This window comes from Podarcis bocagei (genome assembly GCF_964188305.1).
Source record: "Podarcis bocagei genome assembly, chromosome: 3".
Taxonomy (NCBI): domain Eukaryota; kingdom Metazoa; phylum Chordata; class Lepidosauria; order Squamata; family Lacertidae; genus Podarcis; species Podarcis bocagei.
Window position 1 is genome coordinate 27,259,230 of NC_138127.1, and position 19,672 is coordinate 27,278,901.

Sequence of the window (19,672 nt, forward strand, 5' to 3'; positions counted from 1 at the left end):
TGCATGATGAAATTCAGAATGTCCTGCTTCACAAGAAACACTGTGCAATACGACACATCAGGAGTACATACTGAAGACTTGTGTTTTCAATTTAGGACATGGATAGCATAATTTTGGGTGGCTGCTAAGAGAAAGGTGTCGAAAAAGGAGAATAATTTCCATTACATTTGTGTAGCTTACAATTTATGCTGGGAACTGCCCTGGAATCTATGGATGAAGGGTGGTATACAAATTTAATACATAATAATAATTCTTTAGACAAAAGGGTATTTGTGTGTATCTATGTATCTTCCTATATAAATTAAAAGGTAAGGTAGCCACATGAATTGCAGAGTGAGAACAGAACAACAGGCCGGCCGGAAAGACGAGTGAGTGGTGTGGATAGCCCAGGTGAGTTACAGTGGAAGAGACAAAACAAACCAGGGCAGCTCCTCAGCAACTGCCCTGCTCTGCTGCCACAGTTTTATGTTGGAGCTATCCTAACATCCTATAACCCCAAATCTAAATAAAGCAAGCATGGGCAGGTCTTATGCTCTATTTGCTAGGCTGGGGTGCTCTCTTATGAGGAAGAACTAGGTGCTGGTTTTGGTGCAGTCTGAATATAACAAGGGTATTTAGGTACAGATAACCAAGCTGATAGGATTAGAGTTGCAGTGTAACAACTTCACATACGGCTCTATCACCTTTCTGCATACCTGTTTCCAGGTTTCTTTCCTTCCAAACTGTTTAGATGTTGTTCAAGAGTCTCCATAAGACTACTGGGAGCCTAAGATAGATAAGGAAAACAAGTTACTCATTTAAAACTAAAGAGTAAGAGCAGCAGCTTGGGAAGTCCAACATGAACTCCATCTCTTCTCGGAACTAGTCATAACCAGTTACATGCATTTACATGCCATCATCTTAATTCCAAAACACAGCTTTGAGAAAGGAGCACCACTTCCATGCTGCTATTGAAACTATTATTCTTTGGTTAGAGTACATTGAATATTGTTTTTATTATTAGTCAGAAAACGAAAGTATGAGTCATCGTGCATTAGAAATTAACAACAGCACAGGCATTCACAGGTCAAAGTTGCCAATAAATCTAAAATAGATACTTGCATGCATAACTAGAGTTTCTGCATTCAACCTAATTAGCTTAACCAAATTTTCCCCAGTCCTCCACACAAGTAGAACTGTAACATAGGTCAAACATATTACAAAATGGACAGAAAGTGCAGCTGCTCCCTGTCTTTAATCTCTTGTTTCTGTAACATTAATATAATGCATGAAATGTTGTCATCATGCCACAGCTCTCCCAACATTGACCAGTGATATGAGAGAGGGATTCACAGTGCAATAACACACATTAGGCTGTATTATCAAGAGATGGCAGGCATTTTGTCTCTGCTATAAATACTGTGTTTATGCTGCAGGTCCAAATATTTCCCAGAAGTAGTACATAATTATTTTTTCCAGACCAGAAACCAGGCTGCTTCTTCTTGTTGTTGTTTTTGTGTTTTTTTTTAAAAAAGGCTGGGAATATAGTATTTTACATTCTAAAGTGAAGTTTAAAAAATGAGATAAAAGTTTGACACAAGTATTAGTTCTGCAGTTACAGAATAATGCAATTTGATCGATTGATTGATTTCCCCCCTTTGATCCCTTCAATATTATTTTTTAAGAGAGAGTTCCCAACATGCGCTTGCTGTTGTTACAATGAGAAAGGAAAGGTAAGTACAGTAAGAATGACTAACAGTGTCCTTAGCTCCTCCAGGATAAAAATAGTGCCTAGATAAGCAGATTTCCACAAAGTCACTGATGAAAGAAGAAAACTTCAGAGGTACAGAAGTGGATGCAAGCCATATTTTATCAAGATTACCGGTTCATCAATTGTATAGTCTTTAAATGGGGACTTTTCATTATCACCACTGTTTTTCAGATCACATAGAACTCTGGTCAGCAACACCTAAGGGTTTTTTTTACATACATAAAATAGATTTATACAGAAATTAAGCAGGTTACCCGGAACAATGTGCAAAAACTTGCTGTTTGGACTATATTAGCAATGCATAGAGCCCTAAATCCTTTGAGATTAACAGTCTTAACCCTAAAAAGAGGCTTCTACAATATAACAGAGGAACTGTTTCACAGGGCAGTGCTTTAGTTTATAAGCAGTTGCCCAAACCTCAAAAGTCAACTTCAAATGTTGCTAAAAGAGAAAGCATTAGATATATATGTTAACAAATATAGCATCTTACTTGCTTCTAATCTGTAATACCACATTTACTTGAATGTAATACGCACTTTTTTTGGCCAAATTACGTTGTGAAAATTAGGGTGCACATTATACCATATTTTTCCAAGTATAAGGAAAAGGCTAGGTTTTTTCCCTAAAAAATAATGTCAAAAATTAGGGGGCGTCTTATACTCTGGACCATCTCCCCCCATTTTCTTAAATCCAAGTCCCTAAAAATAGGGACAGAAAAATATGCAGAAAAATAGACAGAAAAATACAGTATTTGATGGTGCATTAGATTTGATTGCAAGCCTGAAAAACACTGCTGGCACAGCAAATACTTTTTTGGTTTCAAGGTTTTGAAAACTGACGTGTGCATTAGATTCACATAAATACGGTGTGTGAAGCAGTGCTATTCGTTCTGGCTTTCCTGGGTTGTAGATTGGTTTTTTTTTAAGGAACAAAGGGCAAGAGTGAGGATGATACAGCTGGCTTAGGAACACTAACAGCCCAGGCTAATTCTAGGGGGGGGGAAACCATGTAACTCTTCTGCTGTTAGCAAAGGACATATCCATAAGATTCTTATTATAATACGTGAAATTAATGGGGCTTACACTAAAGGTGCAGATCTCATCTCTTAGTGCACTAATGACAGCCTTCTCTAAAATGGTTTTTAGAATATAAACTCCACTTAGAATGCATTGTAGTAATAACACTCCATGTCCTGCATAGTACTAATGATACCAAGTACTTATCTCAAATAAAGTACTTGATAGCAAGAACAAATCCTCCTCTTAGCGATAGAGTTAATTAGTATTTCTAGCCACCACCATAAACTGCGAATGTAGTTAATGGAGCAAGGAACATCTTTAGGATGTTGAGTACACAGCCACGAAATGTGTTCCACATCTCACTAAATACAACAAATTAATATGCAGTCACCCAGAAGGCGGCATGATTTAAATCGAGTCTCCTCATTCATCTATTTTCCAAACAAGCATGCAAATTGACTGGTTGCTATAAACAATTAAAGTATGTCAATTTGCAATTACACTATCGTCAAAACGATAAATAACTACCTGACATTTAGAAGACATCTTAAGGCAGCCCTGTTCAGGGAAATTTTTAATCTGTGATATTTTACTGTATTTTTGGTTTCTATGGAAGCCACCCAGAGTGGCTGGGGAAACCCAGCCAGATGGGCGGGGTACAAATAATAAATTATTATTATTATTATTATTATTATTGTTGTTGTTGTTGTTGTTGTTGTTGTTGTTGTTGTTGTTGTTGTTTATTGAAACCAAGGAAAAGTAACCATGGCCAACAACCTTGTTTAAACATGGTTTGTTTGGTCACATCATTGCACAAACTCACCAAGCTACAGAAGTACAAGGCAAGACCAGCTGGAAAACAAAACAAGTTCTGGAGGAACAAACTGTTGCTTGTTTGCTTATCTGTGATATGACAACTGATGGTTGACTGAATAAACTATGGCTAAAGCAAGCCTTGGCTTATAATTATCTGAAAAACAGCAAATGTTTTCAGACAGAAGTGATTTTAAGAGACTGTCATTATAGCCTTTGTATTATGTAGTGTCACCCTTTGAAAGGGGCCCCTTAAAACTTTTATATGTTTTTTCAATTTAAAAATATTAATATAAATAAAGAAACAAGGTCATTTTAAGTGGTGAAAATAAAGTTTCAAGAACTGGATCAATAAAATCAGTTGACTGTCAAAAGACTAAGCAAGGTGTCAACACAAGCCTCTATATGGAAGACATTTCAGAGACTGGGCAGATGTTCTCTTGCATTCCAACATACTGAACTTCACACACTGGTGAGGGGAATAATGAACAGGACCTCAGCTTCTGAACAGAATGCCAGAGTAGGTTAAGAGCACCAAAGAATGTGGCCTGTAAGGTTTCTGGAGCCAGACCATTTCAACTTTAAAAGGTTAAGACCAGCTTTTGAATTTGAGCCCAGAGACAAACTGGTAGCTTGTGCAGCTCAATCACTGAAGGTGATGACTAAAAAATAATAATAGATTCCTATCCACTGTTTTTCATGTTGGAAATCCCATCCACTCTCTTTAATTTGGCTCTGTTTCAATTTTACTCTCATTGGCTTCTCCACTTGCACTCCTCTGCCATAGCCAAGCACTACTCAAGGAGAGATAATGTCAAGACAAGAAAATGCAAGCTGGGTGGCCATACTTCATAAAAATGCTGCCTAAAATGACAAACAAAACATCACTGCCTTGCTAACTTTTCACCCCAAATGTACACCAGGAATCTGAGCAAAACCATTGAAGATTAACCCTTTGAATACTTGTGAGAACCATGTAACTTACCGATAATGTAACTATCAATAATAACTCACAAAGAGCAGCTGAATACAATTTCCCTATATCCAGGCTCAGTTAGCTACTGACTAGAACTGAAAGTTGTGCTGTCCCTATCTTGACTAGCATAGAGGCACCAACTTATATTAACCCCCACAATAATTCTCATTGGACTTTCACATATGGCTAGGCCATTTGCATATTTTCTGTTTTATGAAAGCACACATCACCTGGGCATGTGTAGGGAGAAAACACCATAGAGGAAAAATTAAATCAGGGAAGTAGGTCCAGGGGTTAGTCCTCATCTGCAGGTGCAGTATTGTAAACAACAACAACAACATCAATCTATAAATTAAACAATGCTAAGCAAGAGACCTTTGGTATGAAGGAAGACAGTCTCAAGGTACTCCTTCTGCTGAGCTATATTTAAAGTTCCCCCCACCCCCGGATATTAAAATAGCTTTTCTGTGAAAAAACACAAGCTTCAGCAGAAGAAAAAGCGTATATATATTTTTACTCTTTTTATCTCTTACTCTGCCATATCATACACCTGTTTCAATGAGGCTGGGGATTAGCCAGCATATTGCTTTTCTTCAGAGGACACACACTGGTGTGTGCAGTAAAATATTTGAATTGATCATGCTCCAAAGCTCTCTTATTAGTAAATCCTCAAAAAGTAAACAAGAATGGAAAACCAACAGCATTCCGGCACCCCTAACTGAACTGTCATGAGTTTTCTTAAGGCAATCTTCCAAAGGGCTGCAAAAGCCTACAGAAGCACAGGAATGCTTATTGAACAACGAAAGAGAGTCCACCACCTTCCGAAGGAGTCCGTTCCACTGTCAAACAGCTCTTACTGTCAGAATGTTCTTCCTTATGTAGTTGGAATCTCATTTCTTGTAACTTGAAGCCATTGGTTTGGATCCTAGCCTCCGGAGAAGGAGAAAACAAGCTAGCTCCATCCTCCACATCCTGTCACACTACACTTTATTTGAAGACGACTATCATATCTCCTCTCAGTCTCCTCTTATCCAGGCTAAACATATCCAACCCCCTCAACTGCTCCTCCTAAGGCTTGCTTTCCAGACCCTTGATCATCTTGGTTGCCCTCCTCAACACACATTCCAGCTTGTCCATATCCTTCCTAAATCGTGGTGCCCAGAACTGGACACAGTACTCCAGGTGTGGTCTGACAAATACTAGAATACCGTGGTTCCATTGATCAGGACATTATCCTTCTATTAAGGATAGCAGCCTAGAATAGCATTAGCTTTTTTCGCTGCTGCATCACACTGTTGACTCATGTTAAACCTGTGGCCTACAAGACCCCTAGATCCTTTTCTCACATGTACTACTGGCAAGCTGGTTCTTCCTGCCTAAATGTAGAGCCTTACATTTGTCCCTTTTGAAATTCATTTTGCTAGTTTGGACCAGCTTTCCAATCTGTTATGGTCATATTGAATCCCAGTTCTGCCTTCTGTGGCATTAGCTACCCCTCCCAGTTTGGTGTCATCCAAGTTGTTTATAAAGACATTGAACAACAACAGATCCAGGACAGAACCCTGAAGCACCCCACTTGTCACTTTTTTCCAGGATGATGAGGAACCATTCGTGAGCACTCTTTGGGTTCGATGAGTCAACCAGCAATGAATCTAGCCCACATTTTACCAGCTTCTCCACAAGAATGTCATGGAGGACTTTGTCAAAAGCCTTACTGAAATTAAGGCATACTACGTCCACGGCATTCCCCTGATACACCAAGCTTGTAACGATCAAAAAAAGAAATGAGATTCATCTGGCATGACTTATTTTTGAGAAATCCATGCTGGGTCTTTGTAATCACAGCACCCTGTTCTAACAGACCGACTGTTTAATTATCTGGGAGGTCAACTAACAGAGGTCATGCTGCTGTGCAGTTGAAGGTAAAGCAATCTCATTTATATGCAAGAGTCTTAATGATTAATCTCAAGGATAGGGATGCCACAATAATGTTTTTAAGTGTTCGATCCCTTGATTACATTTCTGTGTAACGACTTAGCAGCATACTTCCTAGGCCTTTAAAATGTGGTCCACGTGTATTCTTACATAAATGTTTACAGCAATTCTGTAAGGCAAGCCAATGTTACTCCACATTACAGATGGGAGCTGAGAGATAGGCTTTCCTGTGGTCATCCAGGGAACAGAGATTTAACTCGAATTCTTGACCAGTACACTAGCTCTCTGGCTTCTGGTAATTTATCACCTTATCTTTAGTCGTATTATGGCAGCCCTAAACTTGTCTCTTGTCTAGAGACAAAAGGTAACCCAGTGAAAGTGATGTCATGGACTAGGTCAAAGCATGGATTCAGTACTTAAGAATTTCCTCTCCCAGATGCATTACTCACACTCTCAGCTTCTGGGATCAATCTGCACCTCTGGAAGGGAGAAGAAATATGCAGTCTTTTCATTGCTTATCTCTTAATTAAATGTGGCCTTAAAAATGAAGTCCTCTTCTGGGAACAAAAAGCGGATTGATATCTGTCAAAATAGTTGCTGTTTTCAGGAGGCATATGCTGATGTTTAAAATATGAGTAACGCCATTAGGTTGCATGCTAAATGAACAGAAGTCATTTTTGCTATTGTTAAACCAACCACCAAGCTAAATATAATTTGGGAACTTACTTGTGTAAGATCAGGAATGTCTCCTTTATCAATTCCAATTTGCTGTGGATAATAAAAAAATAATAATTCAGAAATGTTCTTTTGTTTATGCTTAACAAGTCCAGAAATACTAAATAGCTCAATTTGACTACTGCATCTGAACTGTGATTTTAACTCACTTTGAAGCTCCATTTGTAATATCCACATCCAGGTGCTTTAAAATTAATGCATATTTGTAGAAATATGCAATACATTCATTGCCCTACAGAACTGCAACTCTGGATGGAGAACTTCTCTCAAACACAGATGGATGCAGCAAAACGTTTGTGCACAGAGCTGGTCCCAGGCTGTGTCCTTCTGACCCGCTCCACGCATAAAAATGAATGCCTGAAATTGAAGAACTCATATCTATTTAAAGATGGGTTTTCCCTAACTTGGGATATAAAAATTGCTGTTCTGTCAGAAAGATAATGATGCAGCAGCTATTCCCACCAGCAGGCTGCTGGTCTACTACTATCTTCTTAACTGGTATAACATGAATATACTGTAGAAGGCCAAAGCAGAGACTAATGTTATTTTATTTGCATTTTGGTGACATCCTGAAGAGCTAAACACATACAAAGAGAGTATCTGAACGACAACTCAGTTTGCTATCAAGTAGATAATTGTGGGGGAAATCACATGCCTAGATAGCAACCATAACAACCAACATGCCACAGTGGAAGATTCACTTACCTCTGCAACTTTGAGGAATTCTGATACTCTTGTCATTCTAGTCAGAAACCGCTTGTAAATCTCAAGAGCATCTTTGCACTGTCCCTTCTTCATTTCAAAGAATTTCTCTGGAATAAATGACATATTCATTTTTAATCCACAAAACTTTTACATTATTCATACCAAGTCTTCATCTGCAGATTATTGCACAAGCAGAAAAGCACTTCTGCATATGCTCAGCAGCCCTGCTCAATTCCTTGGCTTTCCCTGTCCTGCTGCAGACTTTCCATGCCCAATCTCTCACTGTTCCTGAACTCCATGTGGCGCTGGCTGCAGAAGGCTGCACTATGAGACCAGCAGCCATGACTAACTGCTGCTTTGGATCCAAGTTTGCTGAAGCTATGAGAGGGGCAATGAGAGAAACACTTGGGGGTTCCAAGTGAAAATATGTGTTGATAAACCATATTTCTTAAAGACACTAGCCTCTGCTGTGCCTTGATCTTCCCAAAGGAAACAATGCTGGGTAGGTGCCTGGAACCCCTGGAATCTTGCAACGCTTTTGGAATTTGGGGTGGCATGGAACAATATAGAAAAGAACACAGCTGAATGTGAGAGAATCATGCGCTTGGAAAATAAGATGGCTTCTTCCTCTCTTAACAAGATTAAGCTGCAGAACTACTATTCTCTTGGAGCAATGTAACGTTAAAAACATGCTACATCAAGTTACTTACCTAATAAGTTAATAACTCCATCATTGTAACAAGCGAAAAGCTTGATGAGATCTTTGAACAGAAGCATAAATGCAGCATTTATAACACCATTTGTCAGCTCATTTGGATGAACCTACATAAAAATTAGAACCCATGGTTGTTAACTGTGATTTGAAATGTTGGAGCTATGTCATATCTTAGAACAAAGTTAAATACTATTGAATATGTACATTGTTCAGGCACACGCAGGACTGAAGTCTGTTTCATGCATATAAACAGAATATACAAATTATGTGTGAAAATCCAGACAAATCTGAAGCAAATTTAAAGCACCAAGGTTCATCTCATTTCAAGGGAACAACAGGAGCTGGAGAAAAACTTCATTTCTGCCTCTCAGAAATATCCAAATTCTATCTCTCTCAACTGTTGGAAAATGCAATGATGCAAAAGGGAAAATGCACCAACAAACAATCCTCAGCATGATCTTGCACAACTGTGAACAATGCACACTTTGTGTGTATGTACGTGTATGTGCTGCTAGCGATTGGAAGACCAAGTTTTGTTATGGACCTTCAGTTAAATGCAAAAATGTTATCCCGTACGGTTCAATTCACAATTTTCTGCCACATTCTTTCTGCACCTTGGAGAAGCTTGCCAAAAGAAATAAGAAGTTAGTACAAGTTCATAAGGTTTGAAGTTATATTATGTTTCTACAGTGACCTAAAGTGGGAAGTGTTTTCCTTTTATCATAAAAGAATTTAGAAAACTGTAAATACATACATCAAATTCAAGAAGTGCATCTATTTGTCCTTGTAATATTGGCATACTCTTCAGTAATTTTTCTGGAACCATTGTCCTCATTACACCCTCCGCCCTGGAAGAAAAAAAATCAAGCTACAACCCAAAAAATCTCATAGGGGTTATTTGGTAACTAATAACAAAATTAAAGCTTTACAGCAGGGTTTCCAAAACTTGGGTCTCCAGCTGTTTTTGGACTACAACTCCCATCATCCCTAGCTAGCAGTACCAGTGGTCAGGGATGAAGGGAATGTAGTAAAAAAAAACAACAGCTGGAGATCCAAGCTTGGGGTTTCCCTGCTTTAGAGTTAAGACTGAGATTCAAATTAAAGTGGATAGTATTTCATTCTAGGAAAAGGTTTAATTAGGAGGCACCTTATTACAGAATGAGAGAAACATGTAGTGCTGAAAAAAGATGGCAGGGTAGGAAAAATGATCCTGATTTTGGTCATCAAACCCTGCTTCTATAGACAAATAGTAGCTCCAATATTTCTCTAATAGTACTTGCTTTTCCACAAAGCACACTCCAATGTCTCAACTAGTTCCCTGAAGTACTGAAGATTCATTAAGGTCAAACCTTTACATCACTGATTAAATCAAGCATGCACTGTGTTTTACACTGTAATTTCACTCTGTGGAGAATAATGCACTATTTTTAAATATTCTATTAATCCACAGATAATAGGAAAAGATGCAGTACAGGGGAACATCCAACCATGTACAGATGTTCTGTGTTTCAGATTAAAGACACCCATGGTGTTGTTGTTGTTGTTTTAAATTGCTTATATTTTCTCTCTATTGCATCAAACATTTATTTGAAGATACATTCTTTATGTGCCATAAAAGGATTCTGCGCTTCCAGATATAATGGGGAAGGGAAAAGCAAAGTGCTTGTAGGGTTCACACAAATTATGTGAGCCCGGTAAGGTTGCCCCATAATGAATTCTGGAATATTTTAAGCCATATAGTATTGGTCCCTTTTCTACTTTCAACAGGCATCACATTCTGATTAACTCCTTAAATTATCTTTGGGGACTCAGGCTAGAGCAAGGGGATCATTACAGGATAATAAGGATAATACAGGATAATAATAAAAACACACTGCCTGGTAGCTTTTCAACAACCAATACGAACTTGGACTAAGGGCCATACGTAACATGTATGGCTGCTGCTGAAAGGAGCAAACTCACATTTCTACCTCCTCTCTACAGTATTAATATACCAGCAGGACACATAATGAGACTAGAGATGAGACAAGGTCACTAAAGGCAGGGAAACATTTCCCGGTGTAGACAATTTGGGCCATATTCAGTGATGTGCCTCCATTGGTGCAACAGACTTCTATGCATGCAACAGAGCTTCCTCTTCCTCTCCTATTCCCTACAGCCTCATGCATGCCTTCAAAATTAGCTTTGGACGACACCCTAGAGCAGATTTCGAGAGCAGCAAAGGAAACAAATGCTCCATTGTGCTAGCAGAGCTACATGTATAGAGCACTAGATACAAACCTTCATTTTTAGCCCAGTTTATTCTACAAGGTTAAAATACAGAATGTTCCATATAAAGGAAGCCCCAACTATACTAGGACAACCACAAAATTTCTTCTCATGTTCAATTGCATTTGGAAATCAAATAAACCCACAACAGTATTCATTTATGCAATTTATGCAGCAGCTTTCCCATTTTCAAATACTTTTACCAGTAATATGTGTATGGTTTATAAATAGATACGAAACAGATTGTGATCCAGCAGAGGCATCCACTTATGTTAAGATAATGGGAAGTGATCTTCTTACATTCCTCCTTTCCCCTTGACTTATTCTGGAGATTCCTCCAACCCTCCAGGAAATATTTTCTGGGGGCTGAAGTGGGAAGGAGGAACTAGAGAAAATCAGTTCCTCTTTTCTTAAGCCAGTGGATATCCCTGCAATATATAAAGCAACCACTGTAGAACAGAAGCACTAGATTTCACCTGCTGATCAGAAGTAGAAATAGTCTCTCCCCCTCCGCCCCAGATCCTACAGCAGGTTTGCAAAAACTAAAAAAAAAACTACTTGCATACCAGAACACTCACTATATACATTCTAGTGCTATAATTTCATTATTAAATCACTTTCGGCAATAGTAGCAGTTAAAGCAACATATATTGCAACCAACAATACTTGTAGGAACCATCAGTATTTATATTAGATAAGCTTACCCTTTCTTCACTCTTGCAAAATCAAATGCCATTTGCCGGTAGGAAAATGCTTTTTCATTCAAGTATCTACTGTAGCGCCTGATAAACGTGGACATGTCATATCCTAGCAAGGAAAAAAATATGTCATAATTTTTTGATTTTTTTTAATCCTTTTAATCTTTTGCTAATGGATTCAGAGAGGTTGCAAATGCTATATCTTTAACTCAATGATTTATTTTATTAAACGATGACACCCTGATGGATTTCAGTGACATTCTGCAAAATAATTCATCTCACTTAAACCTACGTAAGAGAATCCCTACGTAAGAGAATCCCTACATGTACCTGCCTAGCTATATATGTAGGTGCCGAGAGTTATATGACAAGCAAAGTACAGTAAGCCTGCAATTTACACACATTTAACTTCTGCACATTCAGCTTTACTTGTGTGGCAAAAAATATATTAAAAAATTAAGAAGGGGGCAGAATTCTGGGAACAATGATTTTGGCAATCCCACCTGCCATTGAACTCAATGGGCTTTGACTATCAACGATTTTTGCTTTAGGCATGATCCCTGGAACGTAACCCCCATGCAAGTTGTGGGCTTACTGTAATCTACACTGATATATGTGTTTTGTTCTTTTGGGTGACTGGAAATAACTGGAAAATGGTGTTCAAACTGACCTTTGGATAAATATAATCTGATATATTGAAAAGCCATGGTGGCCAACAGCATACCTTGCTTATTCATTAATTTTACTGCTCCACTCATCTTGCCATCTTCCAATACCATGTTACCCTGTTCTGCTATCATTTTGAAGCTACAGGTAGTTTTGATAAACAGATTGCAATGCGCTTTAAAATAAGCTCTTCATAACAAATATTCACAGGCACCCTGGTCTAGAAAACAGTTAAGATGCAAATACATTGAGCCTATTGGATCCCAAATGCAATCAAATAACAGAATTTAAGAGGCTGTGCTGGAAAAATCTGAAGTAAAAAATGTTCTATCCAGATCTACTTTGCAGTTTGATAGTATAAAGAAATATCTTTCTGCTTTAATGTGTTCTACAAACTGATCTAGAAAAGGGGAAAACTAAACATGCTGAGGCATTTGGAGACTAAGCTCCAAGCAAGGCTGAACATATATTGGGGCCAAAATACCTCTTTATACTTTATACTTCAATCTGAATCCCCCCTGCTACATGGAAAGCTGGTACCTCCTTAACATGTAGACATTTCAGGAATGTTTCAGCCTTGAATCTCATTAATATTCTCCATCTATATTTCACATATAAAAGATGGGCATACCCAGTGTCTAATTAGTCTTGTTCGACAGCTCCCAGAATTGTTATTCTTAGGACTTAAGGATTTACTGAAGAATCATTCCAGTAAAAATCATGACTGCCCTTTTGTATCAAGCACCCTAGGCTCCCCAAAAATGGTAAAACAAAACCTCTACTACTCTCACGTGATCGCTGCCATTATCATATAGCACATCTGAAAGCTTCCATTATGTGCAAGCAGAAGTCATTAGTGGAAAGCAGATTTGCCTGCTATTTATTCTTTATATACTGTAGCACCATCAGTGTACATGCTGCCTTACAGATGCGGCATAGACATGTCCCTGTCCTCACAAACTGCAACAGACATGGGGAGACACAACAAAAAGATATGGACAGACAAAGAAAAGGATGCAGGCAAATAAAATTGCACAACTTGGCTGCATTTGTACCCTATCCCCCAAAAGTATTAAAAAGTATTAAAATTCATATACTACCACAAAGGATTAAGAGAAAAGCAATAGTTTAAGTTTCATGTTTACCCAGAATTCCACTGTAAAGCCATCAAGACAATAACTTGCCAAATTTGAGCTTTGGGTGTGAAAAGCTGTAAGTCTCAGTTCTTCTTGTGGTAGAGAAGCCAAGGGGGGGGGGGGATGAAGGGGTTGGAGAGATGTTGCTTTGATAATGTAACCTTCCTATTCTGGATGAGAACTTCATCCTGGACGGAGGACAGATAGCAACCACCAGTAGCCACTCCTTCTGCTGTTCTGAGATTTTAATTTTTGCCTACATACAGTACAACTGTGTGCTCTTAGGAATGGATTTTTGGCTTAAGATGATGCAAGGAATCAGAAAGAAGTTATTATAAAGCAGCAGATAATATTAGGAGCTTAGTGCTTAAGTGTATGGTTCCAGGCTTTCAAGTACGCAATCCCCATACAAGTTTTCTTGTGACACCTTTGGGGAAAGAACAGAGCACTGAAATTACACGAGCTTAAATAAGTCCTTCCATCGTAACATGTTCTCTTCATTTTCTTTCCTTTTTTATTCTTGCCTTATCCCTCCTCCAAATAGCACACGTTTCCTTTTCCTTTCTGCTATATTAAAAACAGTTCCTATAAAGAAAACAAGGCACTTGTCCTCTGCCACTATATTTCACGGGGGGGGGGGGGGACGCATTTCTGCCTAAATGATTGCACATATACCAGGCAAACATTATCACAGCAAAGGGTTCTTACCATGTGACCCACTTTTGTCCAAAAAATTGCTGAGATTGAATAGTGTGTTTCTAGATGCCAAATACTGAATAAACCTCTAGGAGGAAGGGAGGAAAGGATAATATTAGTTGTATATGTCCTTCAACATTATCCTCTCACTATTTCATGACAAACCCACAAGCATGTTTCCTTCTAGGTGAAAACCCATGATAATCATATTATAATAAATGCCATGCCTTACACATCTCTTGCCAATTTGAATAATTCTGCCTGGAGTGGATACAGATGGCCCAGTGCACAAAACTAAAGTCTGCACTGCTTTCTTCCACACTAAAAAGACTTAATCAGACCATCCAGGGTTTTTGTGTGTGCTTAACAATGCAGATATAAGAACATATTCTAAAATGTCACTACTCATATAAATAAGATTCCAATATGCATATGGTCAATTGTACAATTTAAAACTAACACAGCAAGGCACCACATTTTTCACATGGCCAGAACAGTGCAAAGATTTTGGCTGGTGTTATGGAAACCCCTGAACCTAGAACTAAAATGGGTCTTTCTGGGCAAAATTGGTACAGTCATGAGTATTGTCATTTTCTTTATAAGTATCTGTCTCAGCATTTATTCCTATAATATTTTTACTGTAGTGAATTTTGGAATAAAGCTTTTAATCCCAACAACTGAGTCAAGAGTCCAAGATCCAAGTGGGAGCCAGGATGTTACCAGAAACCCTGCTTCTCTGGCACTATGCAGGGCTCCTTTGGAAGGACAGGGAAGCCCCTTTAAGTGGGAGTTCATGCAACTATTTGATTTGGCCTCCTTGGAAGTCCTCTCCCAAAAGCTTGAGTGAAGGATAGCTTTAAGAAAATTTTGTGCACTTACCTCATTGCCATGAACCATTAGATGATGCGTTGCAACTAAGGCTTTGAACACAACCACCCAACTACTGTTTGTTGCTCTCTCAAAGAGTGTATCAGCCATTTGAGGAATATTGACATTTGTCTCATTTGTGGCTTGGATAAGATCTATTTTGGGAAAGGGAGAATGATAACTGTAAATACAGAAACTTTCAGTTTTGTTATTGTTAAAAACCATGCCATTGCAGTTTAGTGATGTAACAGTCACTCAATTTCACTACTGTAGTTGTACTTTATTTAGAGCAACCTCCTAAATAATTGTTTGCCTTTCACACATGATTGTCACAAGGGGATGTGCAAACATAACATAAAACAGCTAAAAATATTTTCTAAAACACTAGATGGGTTTAAAAACAAATACAAAATGAAATGTAAGGCAAAGCCCTTTTAATCCAGCTAGGAAAGCTTGTCAAAACAAAAAAAAAATATTTATTACCCAAGATCAATCACTACAGAAACAGTTAAGATAGGAAACCAACTTTCCTCTGGACTGCCTACTACTACTAGCCAGAGACTATAAATGGGAGTAGTTCTTTACAAGCATGATCTGTGCCTGAAAGAGGAATAACCCTGTCCACAATTCAAATCATGTTGAAGTATAATAACTGAAGCTTAAAAGACGCAAATTGCCTTCTAGGCACTTCAGAAGGCTCCCTCCTTTTCCTTCTATTTGCTGTGGATCTTTCCTTTTATTTGCCATTTCAGGGTTCTGAAATCTGTGTTTGCCAGAGATGTGTTCCTTAACCATTCCCCCTAGTATCCCTTCCACCAGTCACTTCCACTCACTTGTCCAGCAAGTCTCTCTTCATTCCTAATTTGTGAGAAGGACAAGATCCAATATCCCTTCCTTTGCCATTGCCTCCATTGACCTGCTTTTGAAAGATGAGTCTCAGCTGACTTACCTGTGGTATGAAGTCAGTGGACATAAAGCACAATTATTTACAGTTATCCCCCCCCTTCACTTACAACTAACTTCCCTCCTTGCACTACATTACTATGAAGGTGAATAAGATGGGAATTCATCCCAGAATTAAGCATTTATATTTCTAGCTCCGCAAGTTTGGGAAAGAAGAGGGAAAAAGTGACATGATTTTGAAGCTAGACTAAAATTAAAATGAAGTCAAAATCCTCCCATTTGCTACATTTCAGGCAGCTTTACCCATGCACTGGGCACTGTATCATTTGCCAAATTTAGCATCCAATGCATAAATAGTTTCACTATTATTAGCCAAATAAACCAATGGGCACAAAGCCAGTCTATCCATCACGGTCCAATTGCTATTTGCTGCAGCTATACCTGCAGAATATACCCCAGAAAACACAACAATTGTATTATCATCATCATTTATTAGTCACTTTTCTTTACAAAACATAACCTAAGGCGATCCAGACCAACTCCTCCCACATACTGATCTAGAAATGCCAAACAGAAATGCCATGGGAAAGGATTACCCCCATGACAGTCTCTCCAAGTTATTAAGGGCAGTGAAATTTGTTCTGCTAATGTTGCAAGAGTCCCTATCCCTACCTTGACCAAAGAGATTCATGTTTTGACTCAGGAAACTAACAACGTAATAGCCAAGAGGCACTGGCAGATGCACAGGAACTGCAGCTCAGATAGAGATACACCATGGTTCTGTCCTCACAACACATTGCTTGTCTAGCTTTTCATTGACAGATCCCAAAACAGGATTCAGTCATTAATTAAACTTCCAGAGAAGGTTGCTGAGCTACTTTTGAGCAATCTTGCATTCAAAAGGTCTCCATGCCCAGTTTGAGAAATGCTGCAGCAATTATTTATTTAAGTCTCAATTTCTGGGACTAACATGACATCTTTTTTTTTCAGCTACAGAAGTAGGCATAGATATGTAAGCAAGAGAATGGAGAGGGGGCAGGCTGAAAGGATGTTGGTGAAAGGAATTCAGCTCCATATTTGAACAAGGCACATGAATGTAAATTGTCACTGTACTCTTCATTTATACTTCTTCCCTAGCAGAGCAAACAAGAAGCAGCATGGGAATTTTCAAGCCTCTAGCAGCAGCCAGCACATCAAATGCTGAAGCATAGCTTTGTGTCACCTCAGCTGACCTCAACAAAGTGCCACTCACTAGTCTGTTTCTTTCTTATGCTTTTTCTGTATTTTGCTTTGTGGTGGTAAGCTTAAGTGTACTTCTCCATTTCTACCAGTGCTCAGAGATTAGGGGTCACAGTCCTTGTCACTGTTGTTGTTTCTAGTCTAACCTACTTTGCATCCCTCTGGCTTAGTGACGGAAGTTTCTTCTCAGGCACACCTACTCCCAAAAAAGCTTAACTTGTTTTCAGCCTCCCAGAGACAGACATACACAAATTAAGACACAAATTAGAATTTCTTTAATTTGGCACTAGTCCAAAACAGAAATACTCAAAGCAGCTTACAACAACCCAATGAAAACAAAACAATAATATTGCTCAAGGAATACAAACAAGTTCACAACTGTGACCCTTCAAATGTAAGGGTGCAAAGATGTAGCAATATACCGTAATGGAAGCATTACAGACATCCCTCTAATTCAGATAGGATTGGCTAGTACCTTCTTTATGGTCATTCTGGGACCTTTTCCTTCTCCCATGCCAAAAGGGGGGGGGGATAAATGATCTTACCGTTTTGAACCACTATTTGTGCTAGTTATTTTTTAATCACCTTGGTTTAGTCATCTCTCTAATTTTTAAGCTGGCAGTTTATGTTCTGATATTTCTGTTTTATTATTTATTTTAATTGTATTTTATCATTTCATTTGTGTGTGATGCCCAAAGCAAATGTTATTTGGCAACCCTTATATAAATATAGTAAATTTTAAAATTAAGTAGATGAGCCAACAGGGGTGTGATTGTTCACTAGGCTACTTGTAAAAGAAAAGGAAGTTGCCACACAGCAGATTTAAATGATATAGAAGTATACTGATATCCTAATTGCAAGAACTAGGTGAGTAACATGTTATTGTGAAATAAGAATTAAAACAAACAACTAAATATGCACCTTCATTACCATAATTTTATTCTAGTGACACTTGCTAACATCTGGAGCTAAAGGAAGGTGCCTCACATCTTTTCCCCCATACCAATACAGTGGTACCTCGGGTTACAAACACCTCGGGTTACAAACACTTCGGGTTACAGACTCTGCTAACCCGGAAGTAGTACCTCGGGTTACAAACTTTGCCCCAGGATGAGAACAGAAATTGCACGCTGGCGGCACAGCAGCAGCGGGAGGCCCCATTAGCTAAAGGTTAAGAACAGTTTCAGGTTAAGAACGGACCTCTGGAATGAATTAAGTTCATAACCAGAGGTCTCTTAATTACACAGTCTCAAATGGCAATTTTAGGTCTTTTAAAAAGGACATTCTGTTTCACTGCAGTTTCTTGGCTAACAGTGATGAAATATTGTGCAATCTGCTCTAAATGTGATCTCGTTACCATCATTACCAAGGGTCTGCTGCATAATTAGTAGGGAAGATTTAGGAAAGTAAGGGCTCTAATTGTTGCACTCATAGCTTAAAAACAGCTCCTGCAGTCATTAGAGGCACGCTGTCTTATTAAGTCAGCCACAGGAGCTGTCCACTGTATTAAGTTCTGAATTTTAAGAACAACTAGCTCACCAGCTATCCGAAGACAATACTCAAACAGGGCTTATGTCAACAAATGTCTGGTCCATTCTCACCATCTAATTCTATGTGAACGTCTTTAAAGCCAGAAGAAAACAGCAGAACTTCAGCTGCTATAGGAGTAGCTATGAAAGAACAGCAATAGTAAATGTGTGGCAGGCATACATGTACGGAAGGATGTGAGAAGAGGGACCACAAAGGTCAGAGCCCTAATTGCAGGAACATAAATGCTGTTTGCTATTCACAAACACCAGAATGCTACTTTAAACACTTGTATTGGACACCTCACGGAATTTAAGATAAAACACAATTTAAGTGGACATTTAGTGAATATTCCTGTAAAAGAAAATTATAATTGCCTTTTGGAGGAATAATATTCTGGTTTTCCTGCCTAATTTGCTTTAGGTATTCATGCTGCTTAAATATTCATTTAAACATTGTAAATTTACACAGGTAAATTTATGGAAACAGTGTCATACATTTACTCTAATATATTTTTGACAAACAGTGCTTCTATTTTTAGTGTTGGCATTTGTTTCCATCCTGTTTTTGTTTAGGCTAGTTAGCAGCACATCGCCTATGTAGATCTAAGTAGGTAAACTATCAGACCTAGAATGAAATGTTATTTTCACCTGAATTTTTGTGCATCCTTTAATAAGCACTGTAAAACACTTGAAGCAAAAACCAGGCAGGGGCTACACTGATGAGTTATGCTTGAAGAAATGCAAAATGCAAAATGCCTCAAGGTCCAAAACAGTTAAGTCACCTGCAGCTAGTTACTGATTGGCTGTCAGGTCTCTGAACAGAGTCATGTCTTGCTAATATTTCACTTATAGTTTTCAAAGTAATAACTGTGACCCATTTTCTACAAGTCCATAAGGTCTATGTAAAATACTCTTCTGCCAGTAGAAGAAGAGTCTACCTTTTTTAGAGTGAGAATTGCTGTGCTGGTTAAACTAATGCACCATGAGCCACATAGGTTTCAGATTAAATATCACCGAGTTAT

General features: G+C 38.4%; 1 protein-coding gene and 1 long non-coding RNA gene across 2 annotated transcripts in view; one reads left to right on the forward strand and one right to left on the reverse strand.

Moving 5' to 3' along the window:
* The window catches only part of LOC308583449, a 193,056-nt gene that overhangs the window by 76,204 nt on the left and 97,180 nt on the right, over positions 1-19,672 (forward strand). The gene's annotated exons all lie outside the window — the stretch shown is intronic.
* SNAP91 (synaptosome associated protein 91) overlaps positions 1-19,672 on the reverse strand; it is a 69,377-nt gene that overhangs the window by 36,045 nt on the left and 13,660 nt on the right. Inside the window, exons 3-11 of the mRNA XM_081187394.1 lie at positions 14,992-15,134; positions 14,125-14,200; positions 11,621-11,723; positions 9,403-9,496; positions 8,644-8,755; positions 7,934-8,040; positions 7,220-7,261; positions 1,853-1,948; positions 684-766 (exon numbers count right to left, since the gene is read on the reverse strand). Of these exons, the coding sequence (XP_081043520.1) occupies positions 684-766; positions 1,853-1,948; positions 7,220-7,261; positions 7,934-8,040; positions 8,644-8,755; positions 9,403-9,496; positions 11,621-11,723; positions 14,125-14,200; positions 14,992-15,134 (856 nt within the window). The remainder of the gene's footprint in view (positions 1-683; positions 767-1,852; positions 1,949-7,219; positions 7,262-7,933; positions 8,041-8,643; positions 8,756-9,402; positions 9,497-11,620; positions 11,724-14,124; positions 14,201-14,991; positions 15,135-19,672) is intronic.